Source organism: Colletotrichum lupini, chromosome 9 (assembly GCF_023278565.1).
Source record: "Colletotrichum lupini chromosome 9, complete sequence".
Classification (NCBI taxonomy): domain Eukaryota; kingdom Fungi; phylum Ascomycota; class Sordariomycetes; order Glomerellales; family Glomerellaceae; genus Colletotrichum; species Colletotrichum lupini.
The window spans coordinates 161,972-186,717 of record NC_064682.1 but is presented as its reverse complement, the minus strand read 5'-3'; the positions used below and the strand labels follow the sequence as shown (position 1 = coordinate 186,717).

The window sequence follows — 24,746 nt, the reverse complement described above, 5'->3', positions numbered from 1 at the left end:
ATGGTCCGCTTCGGACGGCGCAAGAGCGGAGACCGACGCAGCCATGCCAGCCGCGGGCTTTGAAGAGATGGAATGCACCAGTGCGCACTGAGTGGCTGCCACGCGAGAATCTGTAATATTTTGGGCACAGCTATCAAAAATTCGCGGGATTCTGCGCCCGTAGGCCGAGTCGCGGGCGGAAGAGATGGAGGGGTGGGATGGAGGGGTGGCTGGGTGACTCGCGGGTTCGGCGTTGGGTTTTCGAGCCGATGTTGGTTCAAGGATGGAGTCATGTACCTTATTAATTGGGGTACGCGAGCAGCCAGATGTTGAATCACTGTCGACAAGAGGCTGACGGTACTGCTTGAAAGGTGCACAAAGTCCCAATCCAGAATCTTCAACGAGTCGACAGATATCGAGAGTATTCATCCAATAACACCAGCCGAATACAAACCGGAAATGCGCAATCCAGTGTTCTACGCCACAGCCTTATCGAGAAACCCCACCATCTCTACATCTAGTCTCTCGAGTGCGGGCGGGCCGGTGCGGGTGAGATAACAAACTCACCCGCAGGTCATCGGCGGGATCCGAGTTGACGACTCCACCACAATATCTTTCACAAGACATAAAACCCTCTTCAGGGCCACCGGACTGCTACATGAATTCAATTTAGACGTTGGAAGACAGCTGCCATTCGAAACAAGATCAACGCACTATCAAATTAAGAACCAATATTACTCCGAACTCTAGCTCGAAAATGGCCATCTCACAGACTCCGTCTCGCATAACCGTCCAGCCAATTGTCCCTGCTGCGGACTCGGATGTTGACTTTGGCGCTACTATAAGCAACGCTGATATTGAGAATCTCACTGGTAAGATATGACGCGAGCTTGATGCGTTGAAAGCGATGATGTTGTACAAGTAGTGGGAGAATACCCGTGAAATCGGTAACCTCCTCTGGTAAGCTTCAAGTAACAAGACTCACAAATTCAGACCATTGGCTGACGATTTACAGATGCCGACTTTGATGTCATCCGTGAAGCTCTCTTCAAGCACCAAGTTCTCGTAATCAAGAACCAGGGACATGCATCTCCCAAGGCACAGTTTGAGATTACACAAAAGTTCGACCCTGATTCTGGTGAGAACTACGGTCACGGCAAGACCCTGGACGCCAAGCGCTCCATTCTGCACCCTGACCTGAAGACCATCCCGCACCAGCCTCAAGTCCAAGTCATTGGCAATGGCTTCGTCGAGGAGTACGAGGGTCTGAAGAACATCCAGCTCAGACACCCTCACCACCGCACATTCCACGCCACAACCATCCCTGATGAGGATGACCTGGATTTCACACGTTTCTACCGCTGGCACATCGATGCCGCGCTCTACGGTCTCGCACCGCCCGTCGCCACGACTCTCCTGGCAGTTCGTGTGCCCGGCGGCCGCAAGCAAACCCTCCGCTACGACGACGGCACCGACGAAGAGATGACGGTCCCTCTTGGTACTACAGCCTTCGTGTCCGGTTACGCAATGTACGACAACCTCTCGCCCGAGGACCAGGAGTTCGTCCGCACGACAAAGGTGGAGTACGCACCGCATCCCTACGTGTGGATGAGCAGCGCCAAGTCCCGCTCCACCGGTCTGGGCATGGTCTCGGAGGGCAAGGAGGTCCCGCTCGACGACCTGCCCCCCATCGACGAGGAAAAGATCCAGATCCTGCCCATGTGCTGGCGGAACCCCGTCACGGACCGGCTAGCGTTGCAGGTCCACCCCTCGGCGGTGCGGAAGCTGCACTTGGCGGACGGCACCGTGGTGGAGGACCTCGCCGAGGTGCGGGAGACGGTGCACCGCCTGCAGCGGCCGGGCATCTCGCCCAAGAACGTGTATGCTCACGACTGGGAGCAGGGCGACTTTGTCATTTTCCACAACCGCGGCGTGATCCACTCCGTGGTGGGCGCCTTTGCGGAAGATGAGGTGCGGTTGTTCCGGCAGTGCAACATTGCCGCCGCCCGGCTTCCTCAGGGACCTGTCGAAGTTGCCGCGGCTGTGTAGATCGACTATTGCTTTGGTTTCCGCTTTGTTTTGTATGACCTTGTAATGAGAGTTTAGCCCAATGAAATGATTTTCTTACGACGATCTTCATGAGTGATGCTCTGCGCTATTGAAGGCTAATTCTGCAATTTGACTCGAGAATCGAGACATGCTGCGGATACAACGGGTCCCCCATTAACAGTCTACTAACGTCACTGCACTTTCAACATCGTGATGAAATACCTCCTGTATACCCGACAAGTACGGGTAAGCTCGCAGCTACCTTAGCGTCACACTTGAGTCGACATGTCAAAACGCTCTGACTCACCGGCCTACTTGACGTTTTCCCCGCGATGTAATGGCACATGCATGTCGTGTCACACTGGTGAGCACGCCAACAAACGATCGGCATTCACGATCCGGAATCGGAGCCGGCGGCCGTGAGCTTCTGCCGAGACCTCTAACACCCCGCACCGAGCATTCCATGAGATGTCGTCTCGTACGATATGACGAAATCGTATGAGTGAACGGGCGGAATCCACTACGAGAAACATGAAGATGGAGGAGTAAAGGTTTCAAAGTGTGTCAAATATGATTTGCGTGATGAATTAAATAATTTAACAGAAATCCGCCAATGCCTCCAGAGCCACCAAACCCAATGTGAGTAGTTGAACCAGGGGATATCCGATGAGACGCCTGACCCTAAACCGAGACTTTTGTTATGAGAAAAAAGAAGGGGGTATCATTCTAATCAGAGCAGAGAGCTCTTCGCTTCGCTGAAAGAAAGGATGAATGCAAGACTTGTGCAAGAGTTGAGCGGTCCATGTGCACAAATCTAGAGGTGTTTCCAGAACTTCCACTTTTGCGATTTTTGGGCGTGCTCCAGGTCGGTGATGAGGAACTTGCTGAGCTTCTTCCAGCCCTCTTCGGGAAGGGACTCGATGGAGTCGTTGAGCATGTCCATGCAATACTTGGTGGCTGAACAAGGTGTTAGCGAAAGGAAACTCTTGTAAGAGGCGAAAAGTGGGTGTGTCAACGTACGCATCATGTCCATGGCGTCCTCCCTATCGGCAGCAATCTCCATACGCGTCGAGTTGTAGCAGTGATATTGTTGCTGGAGCTCAAGCATGCATTCCCAAAGCTCTTGCAGGTTGGTATCCTCGGCGGAGGCGCGGCGGCCGCTGAGAGAAGGCCTGGACTGAGAAGTCTGTTCCACCGCCGTCGGGCCCGGAACGCACTCGGTCATGGTGACTGTGGCATCGGCCTTCTCGTTCGTGGCGCAGGGCCTGATGACGATATCGTCTTCGCTGTCGCTCTCGGGCCACGAGTAGCCTGAGCTGCTTCGCTTGGGGAACTGAGTTTGTGACTGACGGCCAAACATGTTGGGATAATGTTGAGGTGTATGTGATCCTTGCGTGTATGAAAGTACAATGTTTAGTTGTTGATAGTTGAGATCAAGGTGATATGTGGTAGTAGCACGTCTGTGTGTGCTGGGTTCCGTCGTGTTGGTATTTGTACTCCTTTGAGGTGTGTTGCTGTAAGTGTCTGTGCTTAATGTTGACGTGAGGTGTCGATGGGTGCCCGATGTAAATATAGGGGAACCGTTCAGACGAAGAGCCAAGTGCCGTGCCAGGAATTGGGATCCGACGAATATGACGAGAGAGCAGTTCGAACGGGATCCCAAGCCCACTATATAAGCCGCGGGTGCCGGAACCCTATGCAGTGATCACCAATCTAAGGCTCAGATCGTTCGAGACGAGGCGCCCTAAAAATCTGAAGAGCGATGGCGATCAGACCCGCGGCGGCGCCCAACGGAACAAGGCCGATCCTTACTTACTCATGCCAACGCCCATGGACATTATTATTACCACCAGCCCATCAGGCCAAGGGAACTTGGGATGTGTGTGTGTGTGTGGCTCTGGGCACACTCGTGGCACACTCGTGGCACACTCGTGGCACACTCGTGGCACACCTCTCAGGGCGCTGAGGGTACAAAGCCAGCCATGGCCGCATACATCTCTGAGACTAAGGAGTAGCTACTAGTACGAAGTATGTATAGCACTCTGTATAAAGTAGTACTTCTGAGGTAATTGGACCTAGAATGAGTAATGACGATGGGGCCGGGAGGGTTGCGCTGTGAGCTCCGTCTGGCCCGGGCAGTGTCCGGAACTGGGCATTAAATGGGTCCAACCAAGCAATTTTTTCTTCTCTTCTCCTTGAAGTCCTTGCTTCTTGGAGCTACTTTGGGGCCTTTTGGAGACGAGGCCTTTCTCCAGCACTCCAGCTACGAATCACTGATTCAAGGGAACTCAACGGGAAGAATGTGCAAAAAAAGGGCCGAACCACGTAACCAAAAAGGGGCCCTACGCGAGAAAAAAGAACTGGAGCTACGACGCAGGAGTTTTCGTTTGTGACGTCGAATTGGTCCCTGGAAACAATTAAACGAGAGGGACAAGAAAAAATTATGATGGAAATTCTCCGATGTGTCAACAAATTTTCAGTTTCGTGTCGATGAGGTACTTGTTTGTGTACCTCGTTGTGTACATACGTAAAGTGTGTGTGTGTGTGTTGTACGAATAAAACCTGCACGCCCGACTTACACTACGTGACTACATTATCAATGCCTTACCTACCAAGTATTCACCTTGCGGAAGAGTGTCATGCGAATGGAAGAGAGGACCCTCTCCCCTTGCATCTCGAATTGTGGATGCCACCGGATGGCGCTGCAAGAAACTTTCCCGCGCCCCTGGTCTTGTCATGATGTTATGGCGGTGTCAGCTTCGCGTTTCTGAGTGGATGAAAACAGCTGGCCGACGTGGACGAGCGTGGCTGCGTGGTCAGGCGATGAAAGGCCGTGGCATCCGTCCGCGCCCGCGGGATGGCCATCTGCCGGGCGACGAAGAAACTCAGAAAGAGAGAGAGAGAGAGAGAGAGAGATGGATACGACATTGATAGTGGCTACGGTCAAGTGTTCTCTCTTCCCGGGCACGCATGAGGCGTAAGGTAGCGTTGAAACCTTTTGAATGTTTTGTTGTGGGTTATCAACGGGCCATGATGATGGGTGTGTTTCTCCCTGGCGACCAGTCAGTGTCAGTGTGACTGGATGATGCGATACCACGCTGATATGGAGCGATAAGGCCATCATCGCCCGTCCAGGGCCCAGATTCGCCCAGGGCAACACTCTCAATGGCTTCATGACCTGCGGTGAAGGGGTTCACTGTGCTAGTCTGTGTCTTGGACACTGAGACATGCGCCCTAACCCAACCTTCTTCGGTACTTGCGTGCCTTGGATCAAATGACGGTGACGGTGCGGGATGGGCGCGGGAAGTTTGGGTGTGCGAGACATGTCAGATGAGTCTTTTGGTGGTGTCTCCTTCAACCCTACCTACTTTCATGAGTTCTTGATTGTCAAGTCAAGATACAAACAACCATGAACCAACCTCCTTGAGGCTTGAAACCCTCGAAGCCCACAGGGCTGCTGCCGCCTGCGTTCCCTCATTTACCGCCGACGGGCCTCATCTCAAAGTTCCCGTCTATTCCCGCGAATGGGACCACTAGAGAGGGTTGCCCTGCAGGGACCGATTCCGCACCGGACTCACTGATCGGCGCCCGACTTTCGGTGAAGTGGGCGACTTTGGCCGAAGTCTTTTTGAGGGTGTAAGGGCACGCAGTACGTAGGTATGCGTAATAAGAGACCAAGGAACTTGGGGAGAGACTTCTAGCTGAGATGTAAAAAGAGGCTACTACGGAAACCGGCAGTACCGGTCGTTAGCTAACCTTGCCTTGCATAGGTAACACACATTACCTTGTTTCTTACGGTAATCAGATCCTCTCACGCCTCTCTTGAAATAGGTCAAGGAGGGATCACTGTGGCGCTCTGCATGGTGCCGTGGACACATCAGAGACGGACACATCGGACGCCGTCTAAAAGATGACCGGACGGCACTGCTAGCAAAGTCAAAGACCACACAGTCTGACGAAATTGAATCCTTTGGTCAAAGCTTGGTTTGACGTCCAAGAGGTCTAGACTGTTGGGATGACCTTGTCAATGAGATGAAGCTCGTCTGCCATGTCTGCCAATTCTCGAACAGCAGGAAACAGCTCATCACTCGCTCGGTCAGTGCGTCATTCAGACGCAACTCTTGTCATCTCATTTGTTCGCATTTCATCGCATCTCAGCTTTGATCTGATTCACTCTCCTCTGAGCCCTCTCATCTTCACATGCCCACAGCCCCGTCACCAACACTTGGCTCCTTGGCCTGGTCCTCTGCTGACCCCGCAAAGCCACTCATGATTCTCAGCGCCAAGTGTCCAGCCCGTTGCGCCTCTGAAGTCCTCTGGGCTGTTTGCGCCCCGCCGAGCCACTTTGGCTGAGAATTTGTCAATACAGCTGACGCCCGCACAATCCCTTTGTCACGATTAAACTCCAGTGACGGAATGGTCCTCGGAAAGACAGCAAGCAAAACTTACAGCTCCTCGATCCGCGAAGCTGCGACCGGTGAGGGGCTTCCAAAGCTCCCGTCCCCGGTCCCGCGGGGCTGTCGGCCGGAGCGCATTCCGTAGGCAGTGCCCGCTCACTTGACCAAGATGAGGGGGCTACGATAATAACGAGGCGTCAATAAGAGCCGGGAGCCGAGCCTACTTTTCACTTTGCATAGCCGCGTTACAAAAGTCCTGTTGCTCCAAGATTGCAGCTCAAAGTCTAGAATGTCAAAGTCTCCCTGCTCAGTGCACTCATCCAAGTATCCTGCATATCCGAATGAGCTAAGCCACCGCAAGAAAGCCGAGAAGCCATCACGTTCGCCCGGCTGAACCTTTTTCTCGTTGCTTTCAGCACTGCATCCTGTCCACTAAACGCTCGCGTTTTTCGTCAAGGATGCCTTACCCCGGCGACACGGAGAGTTCTTGGCCGTTGTCCCCTCAACATACGATCCGGAATCCGCAAGGTCATTTTCTTGTACATCAGCTATACCCCGCATGTTCCAACGCCTGGCAGGCGTCCGAGGCGTCACAGGTCCATGATGAGATATAAGGTTGCAGTGGTCTGATGGAACTCTGCAGATTTACACATCGGATCTGGCGCAAAGCTTGCTGCGCCGCGGCACACTCGGACGACGGAAATGCCGGCTCCGGCGGAATGGACCGTTTCTCAATCCCGTTCCCGGCCGATACACTACGCATCGCCCTGCTAGGAAGGTCTCGATGAACGACTCGTCTCCGGACTATCCAGCATCTGGCCGCTTAGGAGCGATGCGAGGGCAATGATTCCTCTAGAATCTTGCACGTGATGCAATAGGCGACTGAGGGAACAACTTCCGAGAGACACTGTTCACACATGGGACTCAAGACCTGAACTTGGAAGAAACTCTTGGCGTACGTTTGATAATGTTGGCCTCGCTCTTGCAGTCGTCAGCCTGCGGCTTTACTTGGTGCGAACCTCGCCGACGGGTATAATCCTATGCTTCCATCCGGGATTTGAAGCTGCACTGAGGATTGGTCTTGGATCATTTCATAAGCAGCACCAATCTCCTCACTTACGTTCCTGCCACCTTGACATCCCCTGCGCTTGAACGTTGACGTGAATCATCCTGTATCTGTGAGACTCCAATCTTTCGCTTTTGGGTGGATGACCTCGGCCGGAAAGACGCTGGTCCAGTTTCTACCACGTTTGTAACCACGTAATGAAGAGCAGAACAAGGGCAAGGGTGGCAAAGCAAAAGTTCGCCGTCATTGATGATTTACTTGAGTATCAACAGACCAGATTCTTGCACACTAGCTGTAGCCATGACGGGGCTCCGAAAGGAACAGTTGAACCATCATCACGGATGATTGACAAGTGCATGCGGGAAACAAGGACTAAGGGGGCGGTTAACTTGTTATAAAACGGACTGACTATCGTAAATAGCATCAACAGCTTCCATGTATGCCACAGGGTTAGATCTCACTCACGGAAGAAAGCAGCTCTGGCTTTTTGAGGCGATAGAAATCAAGCCGTGAAGTCTAGATTGCGGTTGGTTGATGATTGACTAAGGGAAGGAGTTACTAATGTTGTCTATGGGAAGGGCTACCACTGCCTTTGCGAATTTGACGTATTTCACTATATGGCACCCATATTCAAGATGGGATCCAAAACAGGTGCTTCTGAGCTTTACCATGTCGGTCGTTCAAGCACGATTCTCCAGAGCGTTGTCTTCTCAGTGACACGACAAGCCTAAGTCTACTCTCCTAAACCCAATCCTCACTACATTTCCTGATGGAATTCAGACGCAAGCACCATAAGTCGACTCCGTGATCGGGTCTCTAAAGAACAGCAACAGCATTCATCACCTGTGACGAAACAGCTACTCAGACCGTGAAGTCTTCTAATTGAGGATGGCAATTCATGCACCAAGTATGATCATTCGTCTGTCAGGCTCCGCGTTCGACGTACTTCGGAGGGTCCCGGCGTTGAACATCGTATGCCTCCCTTAGAGACATTGCAGAACATGGTGTGAAGTGACTTTTGTCCATGAGCAATAGCGAGCAGCCGCTCATGTTACTTTATCCCAAAGAGAATTGAGCAATACACATGAATGGGTACCAAGCTGCGAATTCTCGCACACACCCAGCCCGCAAAGAAACCTGTTCTATCTTCCTGATCCAAGTGAGCCCATAGCGAACAATCACTGCAGCGCTTCAATGCGATTCAGCTTGGATAATCTGGACACATGGGCTCTCGCTGGAGAGTCTTCATCACGCTGCTACGTACCGTCCACGACCTTACCGGGCTAAAGAGGGTAACACGAAGTGCCCCTGACTCCACGGTCACAGAGCCACGCCCCTTTAAGTACTAGAGCTATATTCAGCAATTCAATACCACCGCCACCGACTCGGCACTCAATCATCTGCTATCAATTCCGCCTCTCTGTGTCACAACCACCTAAAACGGGCAGAGGTTCACAAACACGTTGTTCGGCCGCCAAGAATCTTACGAGTTGACTACCATGCGAAGCATACATTCGCTTGGGTCAAGTGGTATATCACGAGGGTTTATTAAAGGATTGTTGAAGCAACCTTGATCATTCTGTACGTCCTTCATTAGACCAGGACAAGAAGACGTTGGTCAATCTTACCTACCAGCTGTCCCAACCAACCAGGGAGAATCTCCGCAAAAGGTAGCGCACGTCTTTACTGTTCAGGCATTGCCTTTGCTGCTTTGCCTTTTGCCCTTGGGCCTTGAGCTTACCCGATCATTATTGCAGAGAGTGTGAAGAAGAGTTGGGATACATACGGTGAGTGTCCTTTGCCCGTGAAAATTATATAAGAAGAACGGGAGGGTAAGGAAGAACGACGACCTTTGAGCCAGAGTCAACAGGCCATCGACGAAGCAAGAACCCCCGAGATCTCTTCGGGAGAGAGTAAACTATTAAAGAAAGCACCTTCTGTTTCGAGCTGAAGTTTAGCTTTCGGGAAGCAGCAGCGATCTCAGCTAGACACATTTTCTACTCTTCAACACGGACAATAATCCCTAGCAACATCAACAAGAACCACATTAGTCTCCGAGCCAAATTGATTCTACCACCAGAAGACATCGCCGAATTCATTTTCCAAAAATGTGCACCTACCAGTACAGTCAATATTGGTGCAGAAATGAGAAATGCGAGAACGAGAGTGGAAGTCATCGGCATCTACATACGAAAGTCGAATGCGCGGCTGTGAAGGAGGGAAGAGAATGTGCAGGGCCGATCGATATATTGTCCGCCAATCCCAGGAGGGGTTATTGCGGTAAGTGCGACGGACGCTTCAGCTCAGAGCAAAGCAGCAATTAGGGGCTGGTCGCTTTCGGCAGGCATATGAATCTATACAGCAGGGCAATGAAGATGAATATGGTCGAGAACGATGGGCAAGGTCATCGTTTGGAGGGCACCTGATTGTATGTCCAGGAAGTTCATAGGCAGCCCAGCGACGGATGCCAATGTTAAGCAACGGGTAGCTCTTCGTGACTGAGCAGTTTCGTGAAAGATAAATCACAGTTTTCAGTCACAATGACATTTGCCCGCATCATTGTGCTGTGCCTTCTGGTGACCGATTCAGATCTCAGGAAGAAGCAGCGACTCGGCGTCACATCAGGGTTCGAAGGGTCCGGAAGGAAGTTGACTGATTCACCTTCCCAAGTACCATAAGCTACGATATCTCGAGTGCCGGACAGCATGATTCACTTCCTGTCTTCGAAATCATATAAAAGGGTCGATTCCTTTTGCTTCAACCAGAAATTACATCTGCTCCTCAAACCACGCACTTTCAACCAAGCAAACTACAAGACAAACTGTCATCACTGCCAAGTTCGACAAGAACCCAAAAGCAACAAAATCGAAAACAAACACAATCCTCATCTGCCGCCATCACCGTTACCAGAACGTCACTGACAACATTCGCAAAGATGTGCACCCGACCCTATGTTCGGTACCACTGCGTCAGGTGCGGCACAAACCATAAGGAGAGAAAACTAGCGAGACAGCCATGCGCCCGGAAGAAGGCAGGTCACCCCTGCACAGACGTGCCTGTACTGGCATATGAGCATCGATCGGGCTACTGCGAGAGATCGGCTTGTAATCCATAGGCATCTGGTGGGTGTCTGCAAGAGAGTCCGAGTTGGGCGTCTAGCGCTCGCGTGTAGCACTTTGAGAGATGCCAGTCTTCAATAGCGGATAGCTATCAGTATCTTAGTTCGAAATAAAAGCTACCTGGTAGTTTTCAGTCATTCTAACAGTTGCCCGTATCGTAGTCCTTGTTCGTACATGTGCCCTTCTGTAGTTCTGTGCCGGAATCCCTTGTGCCAATTTCCAGAAATAGCCTGCCTGGATTCGCGGAAGTCTCGCGATGAAGAGTTCTGATAACCCCTGTGTGTGTCTATGACCGGATTTACGACTTGGAAAGCTAGCTTCAAGGCCATATGGTGCCAGCATTTAGATATTCAAGCGCCAGAGTGCGGTCTTTAAAACCAGAGAGTCGAGACGGAACCCCGTGGATACTCAATATTCTATTTCAAGCTAGCAATGATGTCAGTGAGCAGCAGGCCAATATAAATCGTAAATCGTCAATTCTTTTCTCTCGTGTTAGAGTCCTACTGATAAGATAAGTCATCACATCCCCAGAGCATGTCGATGCTCTCTCATTCATAGATACTATACTCCGTCCGTGAACAAGATCAAAGATATCTCTAAATTTGCGATTTGAACTAGATTTCTGTTCCTTTGGGATAACACTACCCTGGAAGCTGGAACACCCATTTCGCGCCGCGCCGAGCGGCATGACCAGAAAAGCCATGTTGTCGATGAGCAGTCCTGGTTGTCTTGTCTTCACGTTGGAGTTACCAGAGTACTGCTCCGTGGCTGAAAATAGTCCATGATTCCAACGGAGCATCTGCCACGTTCTGGTGGATTTCAGCAAGGACACGGCATATTGGAGCATTGATGATGCCAGTATTTGGACGTGGTGTATGCCGATATGCCGTGTATAAGTCCACGTATTGCTGCCACAGTGAAACCGGCAAGACTCTTGATAATAGCGAATCGCATGTAGCGAGGTCGAGATGATAGCTCATAGTCTTGGAACAACACCAGGTTAGTAAAACAAACCGCACCTCTGGACATGACTTTGTGTCCTCATATAAAGTTGCCAAGTGATCTTCAAGTGATCTCTCGCCCATACTTTTGGGGCTGCTAGCCAATGTTGTCCGTCCATATGCACCTAGTCCACCAAACTTATATATCATGCCTCCTGAAGCATTTTGGCATGCAATCAGAAGCTGAGGGATTTGCAATTTAAGTGTCTTGTTCCATCCCGGCTTGCCGTCGTCAAGTTCGCGCATTGGATGAGTTTGGTGCTGTAGAGGTCAGAACATGGCTCCCAAATCACCCGCTTCTGGCCCAGATTGGTCTGCGTAGCTATTATGCGAGCCAATGCAACAGGCGCGAGAATAAAAGGGGCAGTGTCTCCTCAAGATGCTACTGTTTAAGGAGTGGTGCAAGCCCGTGATGCTGCCTGTTGTCTTTTTTTTCTCTCGTAGACTTAGGATGATTTCGAGAGAATAGTCACGAACTTCCAGATCGGAGGGAACTAGGCGCTTGAACGGCTTGTGGCCACATCTTTGGTGTGCGGGGACTTGGTCACTTTACACGAACGCTTGGTTAAGGTATGAAGTTAAGCTTAAGGTAGTAGTGGGGAGAACCCTTGAGGCTCAACTCGAAGACAACTTTTAAAGTTATGTTACGTGATCAGTCAAGATCAAACCTGCCTCAGTAGGAAGACGAAAGTGCCAGACACTGCAAGAAACAATGACATCTTGGGGCCAGGTCTATCCATTCGATGTAGCACTTGAGCGCAGCGCACATCACTCAAGTATCGAGGCGTACACTCGTACCAAGACGGCAACATCGCGGCTATCAGAGCCACACACCACAAACCACTTCGTAAGTAGACCACGACGTTGATGTTAAAAGGGCCAACAGCTTTGGCAAACTAAGTCACTCGCCAACGAGTCTATCGAGACGACTGTCCGTACTCAAGTCTCTGGTGGCAGCCACTCGCCGACATCGAGTTACGGCATTCGGCATTGCCCAATCCATCCCTCACACCATCTCTCAATCTCATAAAACTTTTTCAATGCCGACATGGCCGATGCCGGACACCTCAAAAAGATTCAAACACACAAAGAAATGGAAGAGAAAACGGAACGACAAGAGTCACGAACACACCCACCCAGACGTCCCCGAGTCAGGCTCTGACCCCCATCTGCCTGCCACTGGCGCTCTCCCACTCTGGCGCTCTGGCGCTCTCCATGCGCGCGCCCCCCCCGGCACCAGCCGCCGGCCGTACCCGAAACCACGGGCAGTAACCCGCGCACGACCAGGGCCTTCATCCCGCGCAGAAGAAGAAATCGCGGCAGACAGAAGGACACTAGTTATCCGTAGCGCGCATGCATGTGTGTGCATGCAACGCTGCTCTCCAGACTTTGCCGTCTCTGGGCTCCTGGAGTCCGGGACACAAGCCTAGACTTGCACTGCGGGCGAGGCAGCTGCAGCTTGACTACGGTAAGGTAGGCTCAATTCTCTATTCCGGCGCTGGACCTGCAGAGGAACACCACTGACGGAACCCGTCTGTTGGATTCGACTATGACTATGCATGTGCCTCAACTGTTGAGCGTGGGGGGGGGGCAGCACTGCTGTGCATTGTTGGCCGTCATGACCGTCAAGGACTCAGACGCATTGCAGACATTTTCCCCCAATAATAATCACTCACTGCATCATGAAATAGGCACAAAGATATACTTTAACTGATTTGTATTCATTCTCGCGGGCCCCATGCTCTGAGCCGAGGCGCAGCTCTCACCGCTACTCAGCCCAAGATGAAGCTCCACTGCTCGCCTTCGTTGCCTCGCAACAGTCTTATCTTGCTAACCTGTAGCCACGCCGTCCCGCAACGGGGTACAGTACGTGTATGATGCCTCCGCTGCACAAATCCCCCGAGTTGACATTTATCCACTCATGCAAAATAACAAGTCAGCTCTCGACGTTCGAGTCAGAGAGTCTCTGGTGATAATGCCCCAAAACCATCTAGATGCGAACCATGACGCTATCGCAGGCCGTTGCGATCAATGCAATAACAATTAAAACGAAAGGCGGTGCCGTAGAAATGCGGATTTCTGCTTTGGCTCCCGTGATTTCCATGCTGGTTGCTGTCCTCTCTTTGGACATGAAGCCGTTCTAGTGACCCAGCGGAACATGCAACGCTGATAAAAACAAACGCCAGTGTACCCAATGCCACACAGAGGAGGGTATCGAGGTGAGGAAGGGAGGCGAGAAAGTCGACACACGTATCCATGCTGGATAAACAGAGTCGACGTGAAAGGGGTATGAAATTCAAGCGCTCGCAAAGAGTATCGCGATGATGGCGATCTATATCAAAGAAGATGGAGAGCTGAAAGAGGGCGCGCTTAGTGCTTCTTGTCGGAGCTGGCAGAGTGCTGCTTCGAGGAGTGGTGATGATGCTTGTGAGAAGAGTGGTGCTTGCGGACCTTGAAAAAGTCAGTGGCGTTCGCGAGCAGGCTTCACGAGGCATTGTGGCTTACCCGTTGGCGACCGCGGTGCTCCTCCTCGTCCGAGGAACCGTTGCTCAGGCGTCTCCTCTCCTCCTCATACCAGGTGCTCAAAGACTTGCCGCCAAACATGAGATCGTCATCTTCGATTATGGTGGCCTGAATCCAGCCTTGTGAAGCGAGGTCAAATTCTCTAGCGTTGGGATCCATGGCGCTGGCGTTGGGAACAACGTAGTAATATTGGTCTTGTGCTGGTGACATTTTGTATGTAGTCTGCTAGTGGCGGCTAGTTGTGGACTGGAAGGCGGGTAGGAATGCAAGATGGGATGGAATGCGCGGGTCCTTTATGGTTGTGTTTTGTGTAGACGTGAGATAAATGACGCGTGATGCTGGTTTTCGCGTAGATGAGTTGCTTGGCTGATGGTGTTTTGAAAAAGCCGGGGTGATCGCAGCTGGAGTTATTTAAGCCTCCAAGACAGGGACCCTTGAGTTATAGCTGGGACGGGGTGGCAGAGAGCAGGGAAGTCTGGACTCTGGAATTCGGAATGACGGGAGGGTGTGCTGGAAATATCGACGAAAGCGACAAAGAATCCAGGCGGGCGGGCGTTCGGATATCCAAGGGTCCAGTAAAAGAATTTACTGGCAGAGTAGGAAATGTTCGTTTTCCTTTGTTCGGTTGCCGATGAGAATGAGGCAGGGCGAGACAGCACTAGACGGTGTGGGCTGGATCGAGTAGAGGGCGGATCGGCGGAGCGGTAGTGAGTGGAGGCGTATGTGTGTAGACTTGTATGAGGCGGCGGAGGAGGAGGCCTATTGTGAGATCGTTGAGGCGCTTTGAAAGTTCGGTCACTGCGGTATGGCGGGATGTCAGAGTCGCGGAATAGAGTAGAAAGAGAATCGGGAGGAGGCCGTCACGATGGATGGATGCGGGTGAAGGCTGGGTTATTATGGATTATGGGATTGTGGGCTGCAAGGCAGCAAGTGCGTGGGTGCGGTCCTTTCCCCGTATTATTTCAGGTTGGCCTCGCGTGGCGGGAAGGAGCACCGTAGGTACCGAACCCGCTGTGTGTGGGTGTGGGAAGGAAGGGGGAAGGAGACAGAGTGACATGTGTGAACTTGTGAGAAGGAGGGAAGGAGGGGGCAGGGGTGGACTTCCCGGTCTGTGCAGAGTGGGAAGGAAGTGGGCGACCCCCTTCCCAGTGGAGACCGAGTAAGGTAAGGTAGGGCAACCGCGGGCAGGGGTGGAGAGAACAGGCGAGGGCGCAAGGGGGGGGGGGGAAACGGAAAACGGAGAGCGAAACGGTGCGACGGCCTTTCTTCGATGACTTCCAAGTCCGTTTTAATGGGTACACGCACCTAACAAATGGAAGTAAGTAACTCACCCACGCCTCACCGAAATGGAAGCAAGGTAGAGGTAGAGGCCAGAGAGAGCCTAACGCGAAAGTCCGGGTGAGCTGGACACACATCGGGTCGAGTTCAGCCCAGCTGCCCAGGTCAGGACCAAAGGGACTGTGCAGCTTCAGTGCCAGCTGCTGTGTGTTGGCACTGGTAGGTAGGTCCTACGTGGTCGGCTGGCTTCACCTCTCAGCTGAAGACGCGTCTTCTCGGTGACTCTTGTCTCAAATCTTGTTCCTTCTGCCCAGCAAGTCGGAATGGCGGAGGCAGGGGGGTCGCATTCAATAGTCAATAGTCGGAGGGCAGGCTGACTGAGAGAGTCTGAGGTGAGGTGAGGTGCGTGAGCCTGATATTGGATTGGGTACGGTGTACGGAGTGCAGAGTATTGGTCCATTTGATGCACGAGTGCCACACTGCGGTGGTTTGCTGATGCCGAGACGATGGTATTGGTGCTGATGGCGAGGCCGATACCGAGTATTGAGACTGCTGATGCGGCCTTGTTTCGGCTCAGCAGGCCGCGAAGTGTCGGGTCTGAGTTTTGTGGGTGAAGGACTTGTTGGACTTGAAGATTCCCGTCAGAAGAAAAGAGTCCGAGTCGGAGGAATCAGACTGGTGGTGCCCGATGTTGATGGTGTTGGTGCGGGGGGTTCCGGAAGTGGAAGCGTAGGTACTTTCATGATACCACCGGCTTCGGTCGTGATGATTCAACTACCTTATTGCTGGACTCCTTCGCTCCGTCCAAGTCGGCGACGTGGCTGTAACTCTAGCCCGTTGCAAGCTTTGCTCCGTGAGATGGCTTGGGGTAATCTGGACTGCCGACGTGTCGGTGTCCGGAATGAAGGCTACCATAGGAGCTTGGATGGACCATCGGAGAGGTCTGGACTCTTGGGGTATTTGCAACCTCAAAATGTGCAGCCTGCTTCTGGATGGCCTGGGCGGCCTAGATGGCCTGGATCGTGGACCACGACGATGCGATTGGGGGAGAGGGTTTGAAAGTCTACACTGTCCGTAGGCACTACGGTGTTTATCTGCCCGGCAGCTGAACACTTTGGAATATCCGTGAATGGCGTTGGCCGTGCGTGAGATACAGATACATCTGGAGACATTGGGCAGCTGAGGCATATTGCCGAGAGAATACACGAAAGACAGCGCTAAGTCGGTGCAGGTCGTGATTTTACCTATAGATCTGAGATTGGTATATCTGTATCGATCGAATGTCTGGCTAATCCCCTCACTCCCTGCACTCTGGTGTTTCTTCTTTCTGCCGAGGGCCCCGGGGATCCGTTTGAAACGGAAGAATAAAGGACAAGGCAAAGGGCGGGTATCCGTAGAGCAAGATATACCAAGGTACTGCGTAAGGTAGTAGAATCATGGATGATGATGGCGAAAAGGCGGAGTAGCTAGGTACCTACAGGAGCTGACCTTTGCGAATTCAAGATTATCTGTAATCTTGTGTCATTCCCGGCCTTCTTATCCGTGCCTTATCTGGCGGCTGTCATAAAATAGGACCGCAGCACGACCGGGCGGTATTGGATCAAGCTGACGGGAGGCCAAGATAAAATGACAGAATAACAGCCACAAGCACATCCTGATGGGAGTCGATTGCCGGACTACGTACTTGATATTCAAACATTGAGCCATGAATGAGTCCATGACACGGCCGAGGATTGCAGCGATGATACAGCACTCAAAACCTGGGACCGGCGGCGAGTAATGACGCGGATAACAGTTCACTGTAAGCCCTGGGCAAGTATCCGTACACGCCGAGAACGGAATACGTCCGTTCCTGTCAGCACCAGGGCGGCCGTCCGTGGCTGAAGGCCAAAGTACCTTTACACTGCCATGATCTGCAGATGCACATGTCGACCCTCTCACCTCTTACACGGAGGGGAAACCTTGGGGTGCATGGCCACCAGGCAAGACAGGGCTCCGGGGGAGGGCACTGGCACATTGCGGGCTGCAGGTTACCTCCTCAGGCGGGAGTCAGGCACCCTAGAAGGCAGGTCGCGGCGTCGCTTCGGCCATGGCAGGCAGAAAAGGCAGAAGACCAACCAGGCCCTTCAACACGATCCCATCTCTTGTCTTTTTTGCTGAGGGGATTTTTGAGAAACAAGATGGGGAAAAGGAAGACACGGCGCCTCGGGCGGACCAGGCGTGGATTTCTCGGCTCGGCCGTCTTCCGTTGAGATAACGAAGCGAAACGGACTTTGAGGCCAGGCACGGGTGACCATGACCGAGGCAAGACGGTTCGTAACTACCTAAATTCGGATACGGCGTTCAGGACTGGACGAGATACGGATGATAGGTACGGAGTACGCAGGTACTTTGCTTTACGAGACCGGCTGACGGCGAATGGAAGGTGACCTGCCGCGAGGAGTGAGAACTCGCTGAGGATGGAAGGCAGCAGGGGGTTCGATACTTACCTTACCTTACTCTACAAGGCATGGAGCGACGGATACGTACTCGACGTACCTGCCTTTACCTTCTTCTTGTTTTGCACTTGCGATCCCCTAATTTGCAGGGCTGCACCACCAGGGCACCTCGGTTCCACCAATGTCTCCGTCCAAAAGATGGGGGGTTCCTTCCACTTTTGACACTGACACACCGACCGTCAGTCCGTCGCCCACCGTCCCAATCTACCGTCTACGCCATCTATACCGTCTTTCATCTCACCGAGTGAGGTGAGCGTCTCTCCTTCAAGTTTCTCGTCCAAAGGCTCCAACTTTGTGCATTTGTCTCGCCTGCCAGATTATCTCCGTCTTCAGCCCGCCAATGACACGCCAACCTGCTGCATTTCTCCAGTCACTGGCTCCCGCTGTCTGTTTCGTCAAGAATAAGGTCTTTACTTTTCAACCAAACGCACGCTCGAACCTCGCAGGTTATTGTTTTTCTATTTACCTAATCGACGCCTCTACCCGTAAAGAGTATTTCCGTCCGTCGTCGCCTTTGTTGATCGTCTGCCTCGTAAGTATTCCCGAGGCCCCTGGTGTGTCAAGAGTCAAGATACCAAAGGGCTGCTGCAGATCATGTCAAGCTTCAGATCTTGGCTCTTGTCCCTTTGCAGATACCTACAAGTGCCAGAGTACATTGGTACCACACCCGCAGCGTTGTTGAGCCTCGAATACCTGACTCGGAAAATGATGTGCGCCAGCCAAGCATGTGTATCGCCTCTTGGATCCTATGGCGGAACCTGGCCGACAAACACGTCATATCAAAGATGGATGAGACGCGCGAGACTGACACGAAGAAACACTCGATACGACATCGCCATCAGCTCGTCCGCTAGAGAACCTCACGAAGTACTGCTATAGCCAGACATTGTACAAACACGCTGGGGCTCCTATGCTCGTCCTGCTTGCGTGTCCATCTCGCACTCTGAAGCATTAGACCGACAACCTTGATAAAAGGGCCCGAATCTCGAGACAGGGCAGCGTCGACGACGGTGACAAGGCTCCGTCAAAGGGACTGATACGGTGATGGATGGACGGCACATCCTTCTCTTGGCTTGGCCCCTCTGCCCCTTGGTCTGTGGCCTCTATCGTTTCCTCCTCCTGGATCTTGGCAGGCTGTGCCAAAGGACCAACCCTGCAATCAAATACGGACGCTACCCGTTCTGCCCTGAAGGCCCGTCCGGATATTGCTGAATGTAATGGGGACCTCGGATGCTGAACCACGGTTACACAGTCCACAGCCTTTTTAACTGGGCACCCGTCAGTGTCATCCTTGAATCTGGATATCGAAAAAAGAACGAGCTGCCGATTGTCATCTCGCCATCTGGGGCATCTGGGGGCATACGCGCATCGGTATGCGACGCGCAATTTTATCGGTTCATCGCCAACGATCAACTCATTTAACCCCCAGAATATCATCACGCCAGACTGATGCATCGCCCCATGCCCCGTACCCAAAGTCTGCTTCTGGACAGACTTGCTCGAAACTGAAGGACCTGACAGCGGAATCCGTCTGTGAAGCCACCATCCGTGCTCTTCTTGAGCCGTTTTTGGCTGCTCGTCGCGCCAACACTCCTCCCCTCTTTCAACCCCAGACGTCCCCTCATTTCATCAAAACAGCCATTATCAAAATAGCTGCCGCAGTATGGATGGACCGCCTGGGTATCAAAGCACAACCTCGTCTCATATGCCCGCCGTTGACCACGCCAGCGGGAAGAGGCGCGATAACAAAATAGAAGGAGGGGGGAAAAAACATGGGATGCCTAGTCGGGCAGTCAGCCAACACTTGCAATATCCACCAGTCGCACGAAGGTCTCCTGAGTCTAGAGCTAGAGTCCAGTCATCTGCATCTCGCCATGCATTTCAAATAAAGGAAGCCAGACCATGTCATGTTGCGGTACTTGGAACCCGAGACGGATGGCGCTCTCGACCCCGTTGTTCCGTACCCTAATGTTCATTGTTCTAGATTGGTACCCAACACTAAATGTCCATGGTGCGAAGTATCCCGCGCTGCTAGCCAATTCGCGAAAACGCACCCAATCGCCATGCTTTGGTCATGGAATATGGCCCAAAGCCCATCCCAGGTGTCTAGGTTTGCATTCGGAGCCCCTCCATTGGATCGTCTGCCTGGCTACTAGGCCCCCAACGAGGATGGATGGATGAGTCGGGCTTACTTTTGTTTCTGTAAAAGACACACGCATGCTGCATCTCGTACCTGTCACTCGCGTGTAACCCCATCGCAGGCCCGACAAATGGGCTGCGTTGAGGAGACGATTTAGACTTTAGCATCTCGTCTTCGCGTTGGGCGCGGAACGTGGTACAACAAGAATACAAGAGCACGCAACTGAGTAGTGGCATCACAGTCATCCTTGCCGTTCTGGCCTTTCATCCACGCGTTTCCCGCGCTGGCCTCGGTGACCTCCTTTGGCCTCTCTGGATCCCAAAAGTGCCATGAACCCCCATATTACGACTCATCACCGAAATACTAGGCATCGAGCTCAAGTGGGTGGTCTGTCAGATGCCAGATGTTGGGGATGTAACCTTTGAGCAAGACCATCAACCCCTCCTCCCCCCTCACACTCCTAAAGACAAGAGTATGTGTAGCCGCCGAACCGTTTGGCATGGCATCCCACCACGACTTCGCAGTGTCCTCCTGCCCAAACCGGTCACGGGCGGCGGACATGGCGAGAATATCACGGCGTGCTCACCTGGACTCGTCAACGGTCCGGCGAACCAGAGCCTCGTGACTTTCCGGCCAGTCACCCGCTTCCCACCCACCCATCCCGTAGCCGCATCTCCCGCCAGTGCGGAGCCCAGATGGAGGGACCAAAGACGCACGACATGGCCCCTTCTCTTGGGTTGTTGGTTGGGCTGCTCACCAAGGGTGGTTGCTGATGCTCGAGCTGTGCCACGATTGCTTCCGTCAGCAACACCCCGACTTTTCCACCAGCAAAGACGTGAGTTTTCCCTCTTGTATCTGCTCCAAATGGCGGCACAGGCATCGGCCCGGTCATGTCATGTATGGAACCTCGCCTGTGGCTGGTGCTTACCAGATGCGATCCCCAGAGGCACGTTGTGCGTCCCAAAGCTACCCACGGAACGTGAGTAAGTCGGGTTACAGCGGATTCGGTGCATCAGGGTCCTTTGCGGCCGGGCGATCGCTGGGTACCCCGCGTCGACAGAGAGGGGGCGCCGAGGCCACGGGAGGATGGAAGCGCGCAGCGAACCTGGCCTTAGGGTAGATGCTACAGAAGATGGCACGGAAGACTACGTACGACGGGACTGAGGACTCCAGACCGCTGACCGTCCGGCCGGCCATCCATACACCCTCCGTTACAGTTTTCCGTTGGCCATCTCAGAGTTCTAGGTACCGTATCGGAAGACAGGACTACCTAGATGCCTAAGCCCAAGTGTGCAGGATTAGTCCCAACATGAATCTTTACGGTTCAAACCAAACACGCACACACCGTATCCGTAGTGTACAGCATGTCGTCTCAAGTCACCGAATTCCACGCGACAATGGAGATACGTACACCGACCGACTCGGGCATAGCCGAAAGAGCACCGACTCATTCACGCACATTGCGACCATCCCGTATGAAACGGCCTGAATCAGTTCTCGCGGGATCTACTGGCCTTCTTCGACTCGGCTCGAGTCCTCGTAGCGGTCACGGCAGCGTCGCGCATGCCATCCAACCGCATGGGGAAAGCCTATTGAGGCCACAATTTGCACCAAGAGTCGAAGAAGAAGAATGTTTTCCCGCACTCGATGCACATCCTCATCCTCGGACCAAGTCCGGCAACGGCAATACTTTGGCGTTTCTTGGGACCGGCTCACCGGAGCAAGGCACGGCGTTTCGAGGAAGGACTCGATTGACCAACTGCAACTGTATCTCGTCTTGTACCCGGAGTATCGCTTGGCACGCTGCAGAAAACCTAGAATCTCTCACAGAAGAACTCTGATCGTCGCGCATGCCGTATAGACACACGCATCCACACTTTCGTAAACCGGGCGCTTCAAGTAGGTATACCGGCAAAAGTGTCGGCTCCTTTCTTTTGAAGTTACGGGCCGCGCCAGACGCACGGAAAACGGTCGGTGAGGCCCGCCACAAGGAGATGGCCGCCGGGCAGAGAGCCACATGTCAAAAAAAGTGTCAAGAGGATGGAAGATCTCGATTTGCGGCTTATCGCGGGGATGGGGGTTAAGTCACCAGCTGCGATCTCGTTCAACCAATCCTCGGTGAAGAGGCGGGGATCAGGGTTGGTTTCCAGAGCCATGAGGCAGCAGTCACGAGGACCCAGAGCCTTGCCGCAAGTTGCAACGCATACATCTATTCAGTGCTCTATAGACGATTGCCGTGAAGAGTGAGTGATTGGGTTCGAGTGCCGGCCAACGGCGGGCATCCTTTGTCCAGTTGTGGCATGCCGCATGACGGGCGCCTTGCCGGTCGGCAAAGGCCATGTGACCGGTTCGCTCTCTGGTAGGTACCGGCGCCGGACCAATATGGGCATTCCTGAAGGTTTGGATGTTTGATGCACACTTCACCCAGACAAACAGAAACATCATTGGTGATGTTATGTTTTATGCACGATACCCGCCGACGGCGCGGCGGCGACACACTACAGTCGATTCTACCGTACATGTTATCAAACGGCGGGATGTAGTATACAAAGGGTACTTGGTGAGGTGTGAAGATAGGCGTTGCCCTCGGGGTATTTCTCGCGTGTGTTGGCTGCGGCGAACGGCGATCGTACATTGCTTCGGGGGAAACGTCTCCGCAGCTTTCCCACCAAGAGATCTACATACGGCCGAGGAAACACGAAAGAAGAAGCACTGGCGGCTCCGCTCACGGGTCCATCTGTTGCAAGTTGCGGGCTTGTAGCGCACATCATTGACCAAAAAGGCTTAAAGGTACAGAGGACCGGGCACTGTTTAACTCCATCGTTTTGCATTACTAGAGGATTGCCGCAGTACATGTAGACGCTACCCTGCCCTCGAATTCCGCACTGTTCAACCTTAACCCTTTTCTTACCCATTCTTTCCTCTATTCTACCCTCTCCCTCGTCAAGGGATCGCTAGAATCGCAGTTTCGATAGCTTATTAATAGGCTAGTGTTATATACGGCCCTGTCCGTCTCGTTAGTACTAATAATGCCCTTCTTAGCGTAGGATATATTAGCAATGCTCTATAGCCGCGTTACTACGCTTCGTAAATCGTACTTAACGTCGGCGAGGATTCTAGTATTATTTACTAAGTCTTTTATTAAGGTCGTTATTATAAGGTTAGTTTAGTTATTAATATTTTAATAAGTATTTTAACTTAACTTAGAGGCTCTTATAGCTCTTAAAAAAAGGCTTTTAAAGGACTTATAATTAAACTTTTTATTTATTATAAATAAAGCTATTATAGTTAAAATTATAATAATTAAAGCTATAATAATTAAAGCTATAGTACTACTTACGGACCTCGATAATAAGTAGTTAGTAATATAATTTTTTTTATAGTAAGCTTAAAAAAGTATTTTAATTTAAGTATTAAATAGGTACTATACTATTTTATTAAAACTATATTCTTATACTTATAACTTAGAAAGAATTAACTTTTTTTTGATAATAAGGTACTTAGTACAGAGGACCGGGTCGCGGCGGCGAAACATGTGCAAGAGAAGAAAGAAAAAAAAAGGCATTATTTTGACAAAGATGGCAAATTTTTTGCCTTCCGTCATGACAGTGCTATCTTGCATCGGCGGAGAAGCTCCGGGTTGGGAGGCGAATGAGGTTGCGACGAGTTGAAATGCGCGAGTCGTCGCAAGTTTTGGTGATGGAGTCAATCAACGTTTTAGTTGCTGCGTATGGAGGTGTGGATGGTGTTCATGCCCCTCGTCTTTTGGGTCCGATGCAATACGGTTGAACCACATGGTGACAGAACACACTCACCCCCCCCCCCCCAAAGGTTCCGATACCGCACGCACACCGCACCGGACCGTCGAACTTGATGGTTGTGTGGATGTCAAGCAGGCCGAACTGTGGGAAAACGGAATCATCAGATCAGCCAAACCGACGGAGAGTGAGAGTTAGATTCATGGGGTGGTTGTTCCACAAGGCACAAAGACGGTGAGCATAACAGACAGGTTTCGCCACGGGATGGAGTCATGGTATCGTGGAAATCGCGACAAGAGGTTTTCCATGTCGTTCATCAACTGAGACGCGGCGCGTGGTCCGGCGTCGTGGCGATGACGTCAAGGTTCGATGGAGGGGCAGAAAGGGGGGGGGGGGGGGGGGTGGGGGGGGGGGTGGGGGGGGGCGGGTCGGGGGGGGGGGGGTGGGGGGGGGGGGGGGGGGGGGGGGGGGGGGGGGGGGGGGGGGGGGGGGGGGGGGGGGGGGGGGGGGGGGGGGGGGGGGGGGGGGGGGGGGGGGGGCGGGGGTTCGTCCTCTTCTTCTTCTTCTTCTTCTTCTTCTTCTTCTTCTTCTTCTTCTTCTTCTTCTTCGTCTTCTTCGAGTTATCCTTGCCGGCTGCTTGGGTTTCCTGCTCGGGAGGGACCAACCCCGCGCACACTGTCACTATTACGCCACGGATGCACTACTTTACTCACTTTTGTACGCACAAATACTGTGCCCATTGACTAGCAAAAGGGTACTCCGTAAAGTAGTTGTGTCTTGCTTGGAGCGGCGGCGAGAGGGGCAACAGGAGCCAGTGACAACATCGTGTCCGCTTCGGAAGCGACGTTTCCAGGGGGTTTAGACTCTTTGGCAGCTCCATCCGCGCGGGAACCCTGGGAAAGGAAAAAAGAGGCTTCGCGGCGTGGCGTGGCGTAGCG

The 24,746-nt window shown here is 52.5% G+C and overlaps 9 protein-coding genes across 9 annotated transcripts; 6 read left to right on the top strand and 3 right to left on the bottom strand.

Moving 5' to 3' along the window:
- Positions 1-736: 736 nt before the first annotated feature.
- Positions 737-2,028, top strand: CLUP02_15960 (TfdA family Taurine catabolism dioxygenase TauD; the record flags this gene model as incomplete). Its single annotated transcript, XM_049294884.1, has 2 exons — positions 737-851; positions 995-2,028. The coding sequence occupies 2 exons, from the start codon at positions 737-739 to the stop codon at positions 2,026-2,028; spliced, it is 1,149 nt and encodes a 382-aa protein (XP_049152031.1).
- Positions 2,029-2,842: 814 nt separating this feature from the next.
- Positions 2,843-3,721, bottom strand: CLUP02_15959 (uncharacterized protein; the record flags this gene model as incomplete). The annotated part of the gene is made up of 2 exons (XM_049294883.1): positions 2,843-2,985; positions 3,049-3,721. Coding segments are annotated over 2 exons (816 nt in total), but the record flags the coding sequence as incomplete, so codon positions are not given.
- Positions 3,722-7,054: 3,333 nt separating this feature from the next.
- On the top strand, positions 7,055-7,577 carry CLUP02_15958 (uncharacterized protein; the record flags this gene model as incomplete). The annotated part of the gene is made up of 2 exons (XM_049294882.1): positions 7,055-7,203; positions 7,304-7,577. 2 exons carry the CDS (start codon positions 7,055-7,057, stop codon positions 7,575-7,577), a joined length of 423 nt encoding a protein of 140 aa, XP_049152029.1.
- A 56-nt stretch (positions 7,578-7,633) lies between these two features.
- On the top strand, positions 7,634-9,993 carry CLUP02_15957 (uncharacterized protein; the record flags this gene model as incomplete). The annotated part of the gene is made up of 15 exons (XM_049294881.1): positions 7,634-7,677; positions 7,712-7,843; positions 7,913-7,928; positions 7,969-8,000; positions 8,070-8,204; positions 8,272-8,295; positions 8,366-8,497; positions 8,592-8,756; positions 8,841-8,941; positions 8,999-9,013; positions 9,094-9,251; positions 9,353-9,404; positions 9,476-9,701; positions 9,799-9,894; positions 9,930-9,993. 15 exons carry the CDS (start codon positions 7,634-7,636, stop codon positions 9,991-9,993), a joined length of 1,392 nt encoding a protein of 463 aa, XP_049152028.1.
- A 2,658-nt stretch (positions 9,994-12,651) lies between these two features.
- On the top strand, positions 12,652-13,041 carry CLUP02_15956 (uncharacterized protein; the record flags this gene model as incomplete). Its single annotated transcript, XM_049294880.1, has 1 exon — positions 12,652-13,041. One exon carries the CDS (start codon positions 12,652-12,654, stop codon positions 13,039-13,041), a length of 390 nt encoding a protein of 129 aa, XP_049152027.1.
- A 940-nt stretch (positions 13,042-13,981) lies between these two features.
- CLUP02_15955 (uncharacterized protein) lies at positions 13,982-14,344 on the bottom strand (the record flags this gene model as incomplete). The annotated part of the gene is made up of 2 exons (XM_049294879.1): positions 13,982-14,062; positions 14,117-14,344. 2 exons carry the CDS (start codon positions 14,342-14,344, stop codon positions 13,982-13,984), a joined length of 309 nt encoding a protein of 102 aa, XP_049152026.1.
- A 3,906-nt stretch (positions 14,345-18,250) lies between these two features.
- On the top strand, positions 18,251-18,592 carry CLUP02_15954 (uncharacterized protein; the record flags this gene model as incomplete). Its single annotated transcript, XM_049294878.1, has 1 exon — positions 18,251-18,592. One exon carries the CDS (start codon positions 18,251-18,253, stop codon positions 18,590-18,592), a length of 342 nt encoding a protein of 113 aa, XP_049152025.1.
- A 548-nt stretch (positions 18,593-19,140) lies between these two features.
- Positions 19,141-19,664, top strand: CLUP02_15953 (uncharacterized protein; the record flags this gene model as incomplete). The annotated part of the gene is made up of 2 exons (XM_049294877.1): positions 19,141-19,281; positions 19,356-19,664. 2 exons carry the CDS (start codon positions 19,141-19,143, stop codon positions 19,662-19,664), a joined length of 450 nt encoding a protein of 149 aa, XP_049152024.1.
- Positions 19,665-21,043: 1,379 nt separating this feature from the next.
- On the bottom strand, positions 21,044-21,247 carry CLUP02_15952 (uncharacterized protein; the record flags this gene model as incomplete). The annotated part of the gene is made up of 1 exon (XM_049294876.1): positions 21,044-21,247. One exon carries the CDS (start codon positions 21,245-21,247, stop codon positions 21,044-21,046), a length of 204 nt encoding a protein of 67 aa, XP_049152023.1.
- Positions 21,248-24,746: the final 3,499 nt, after the last annotated feature.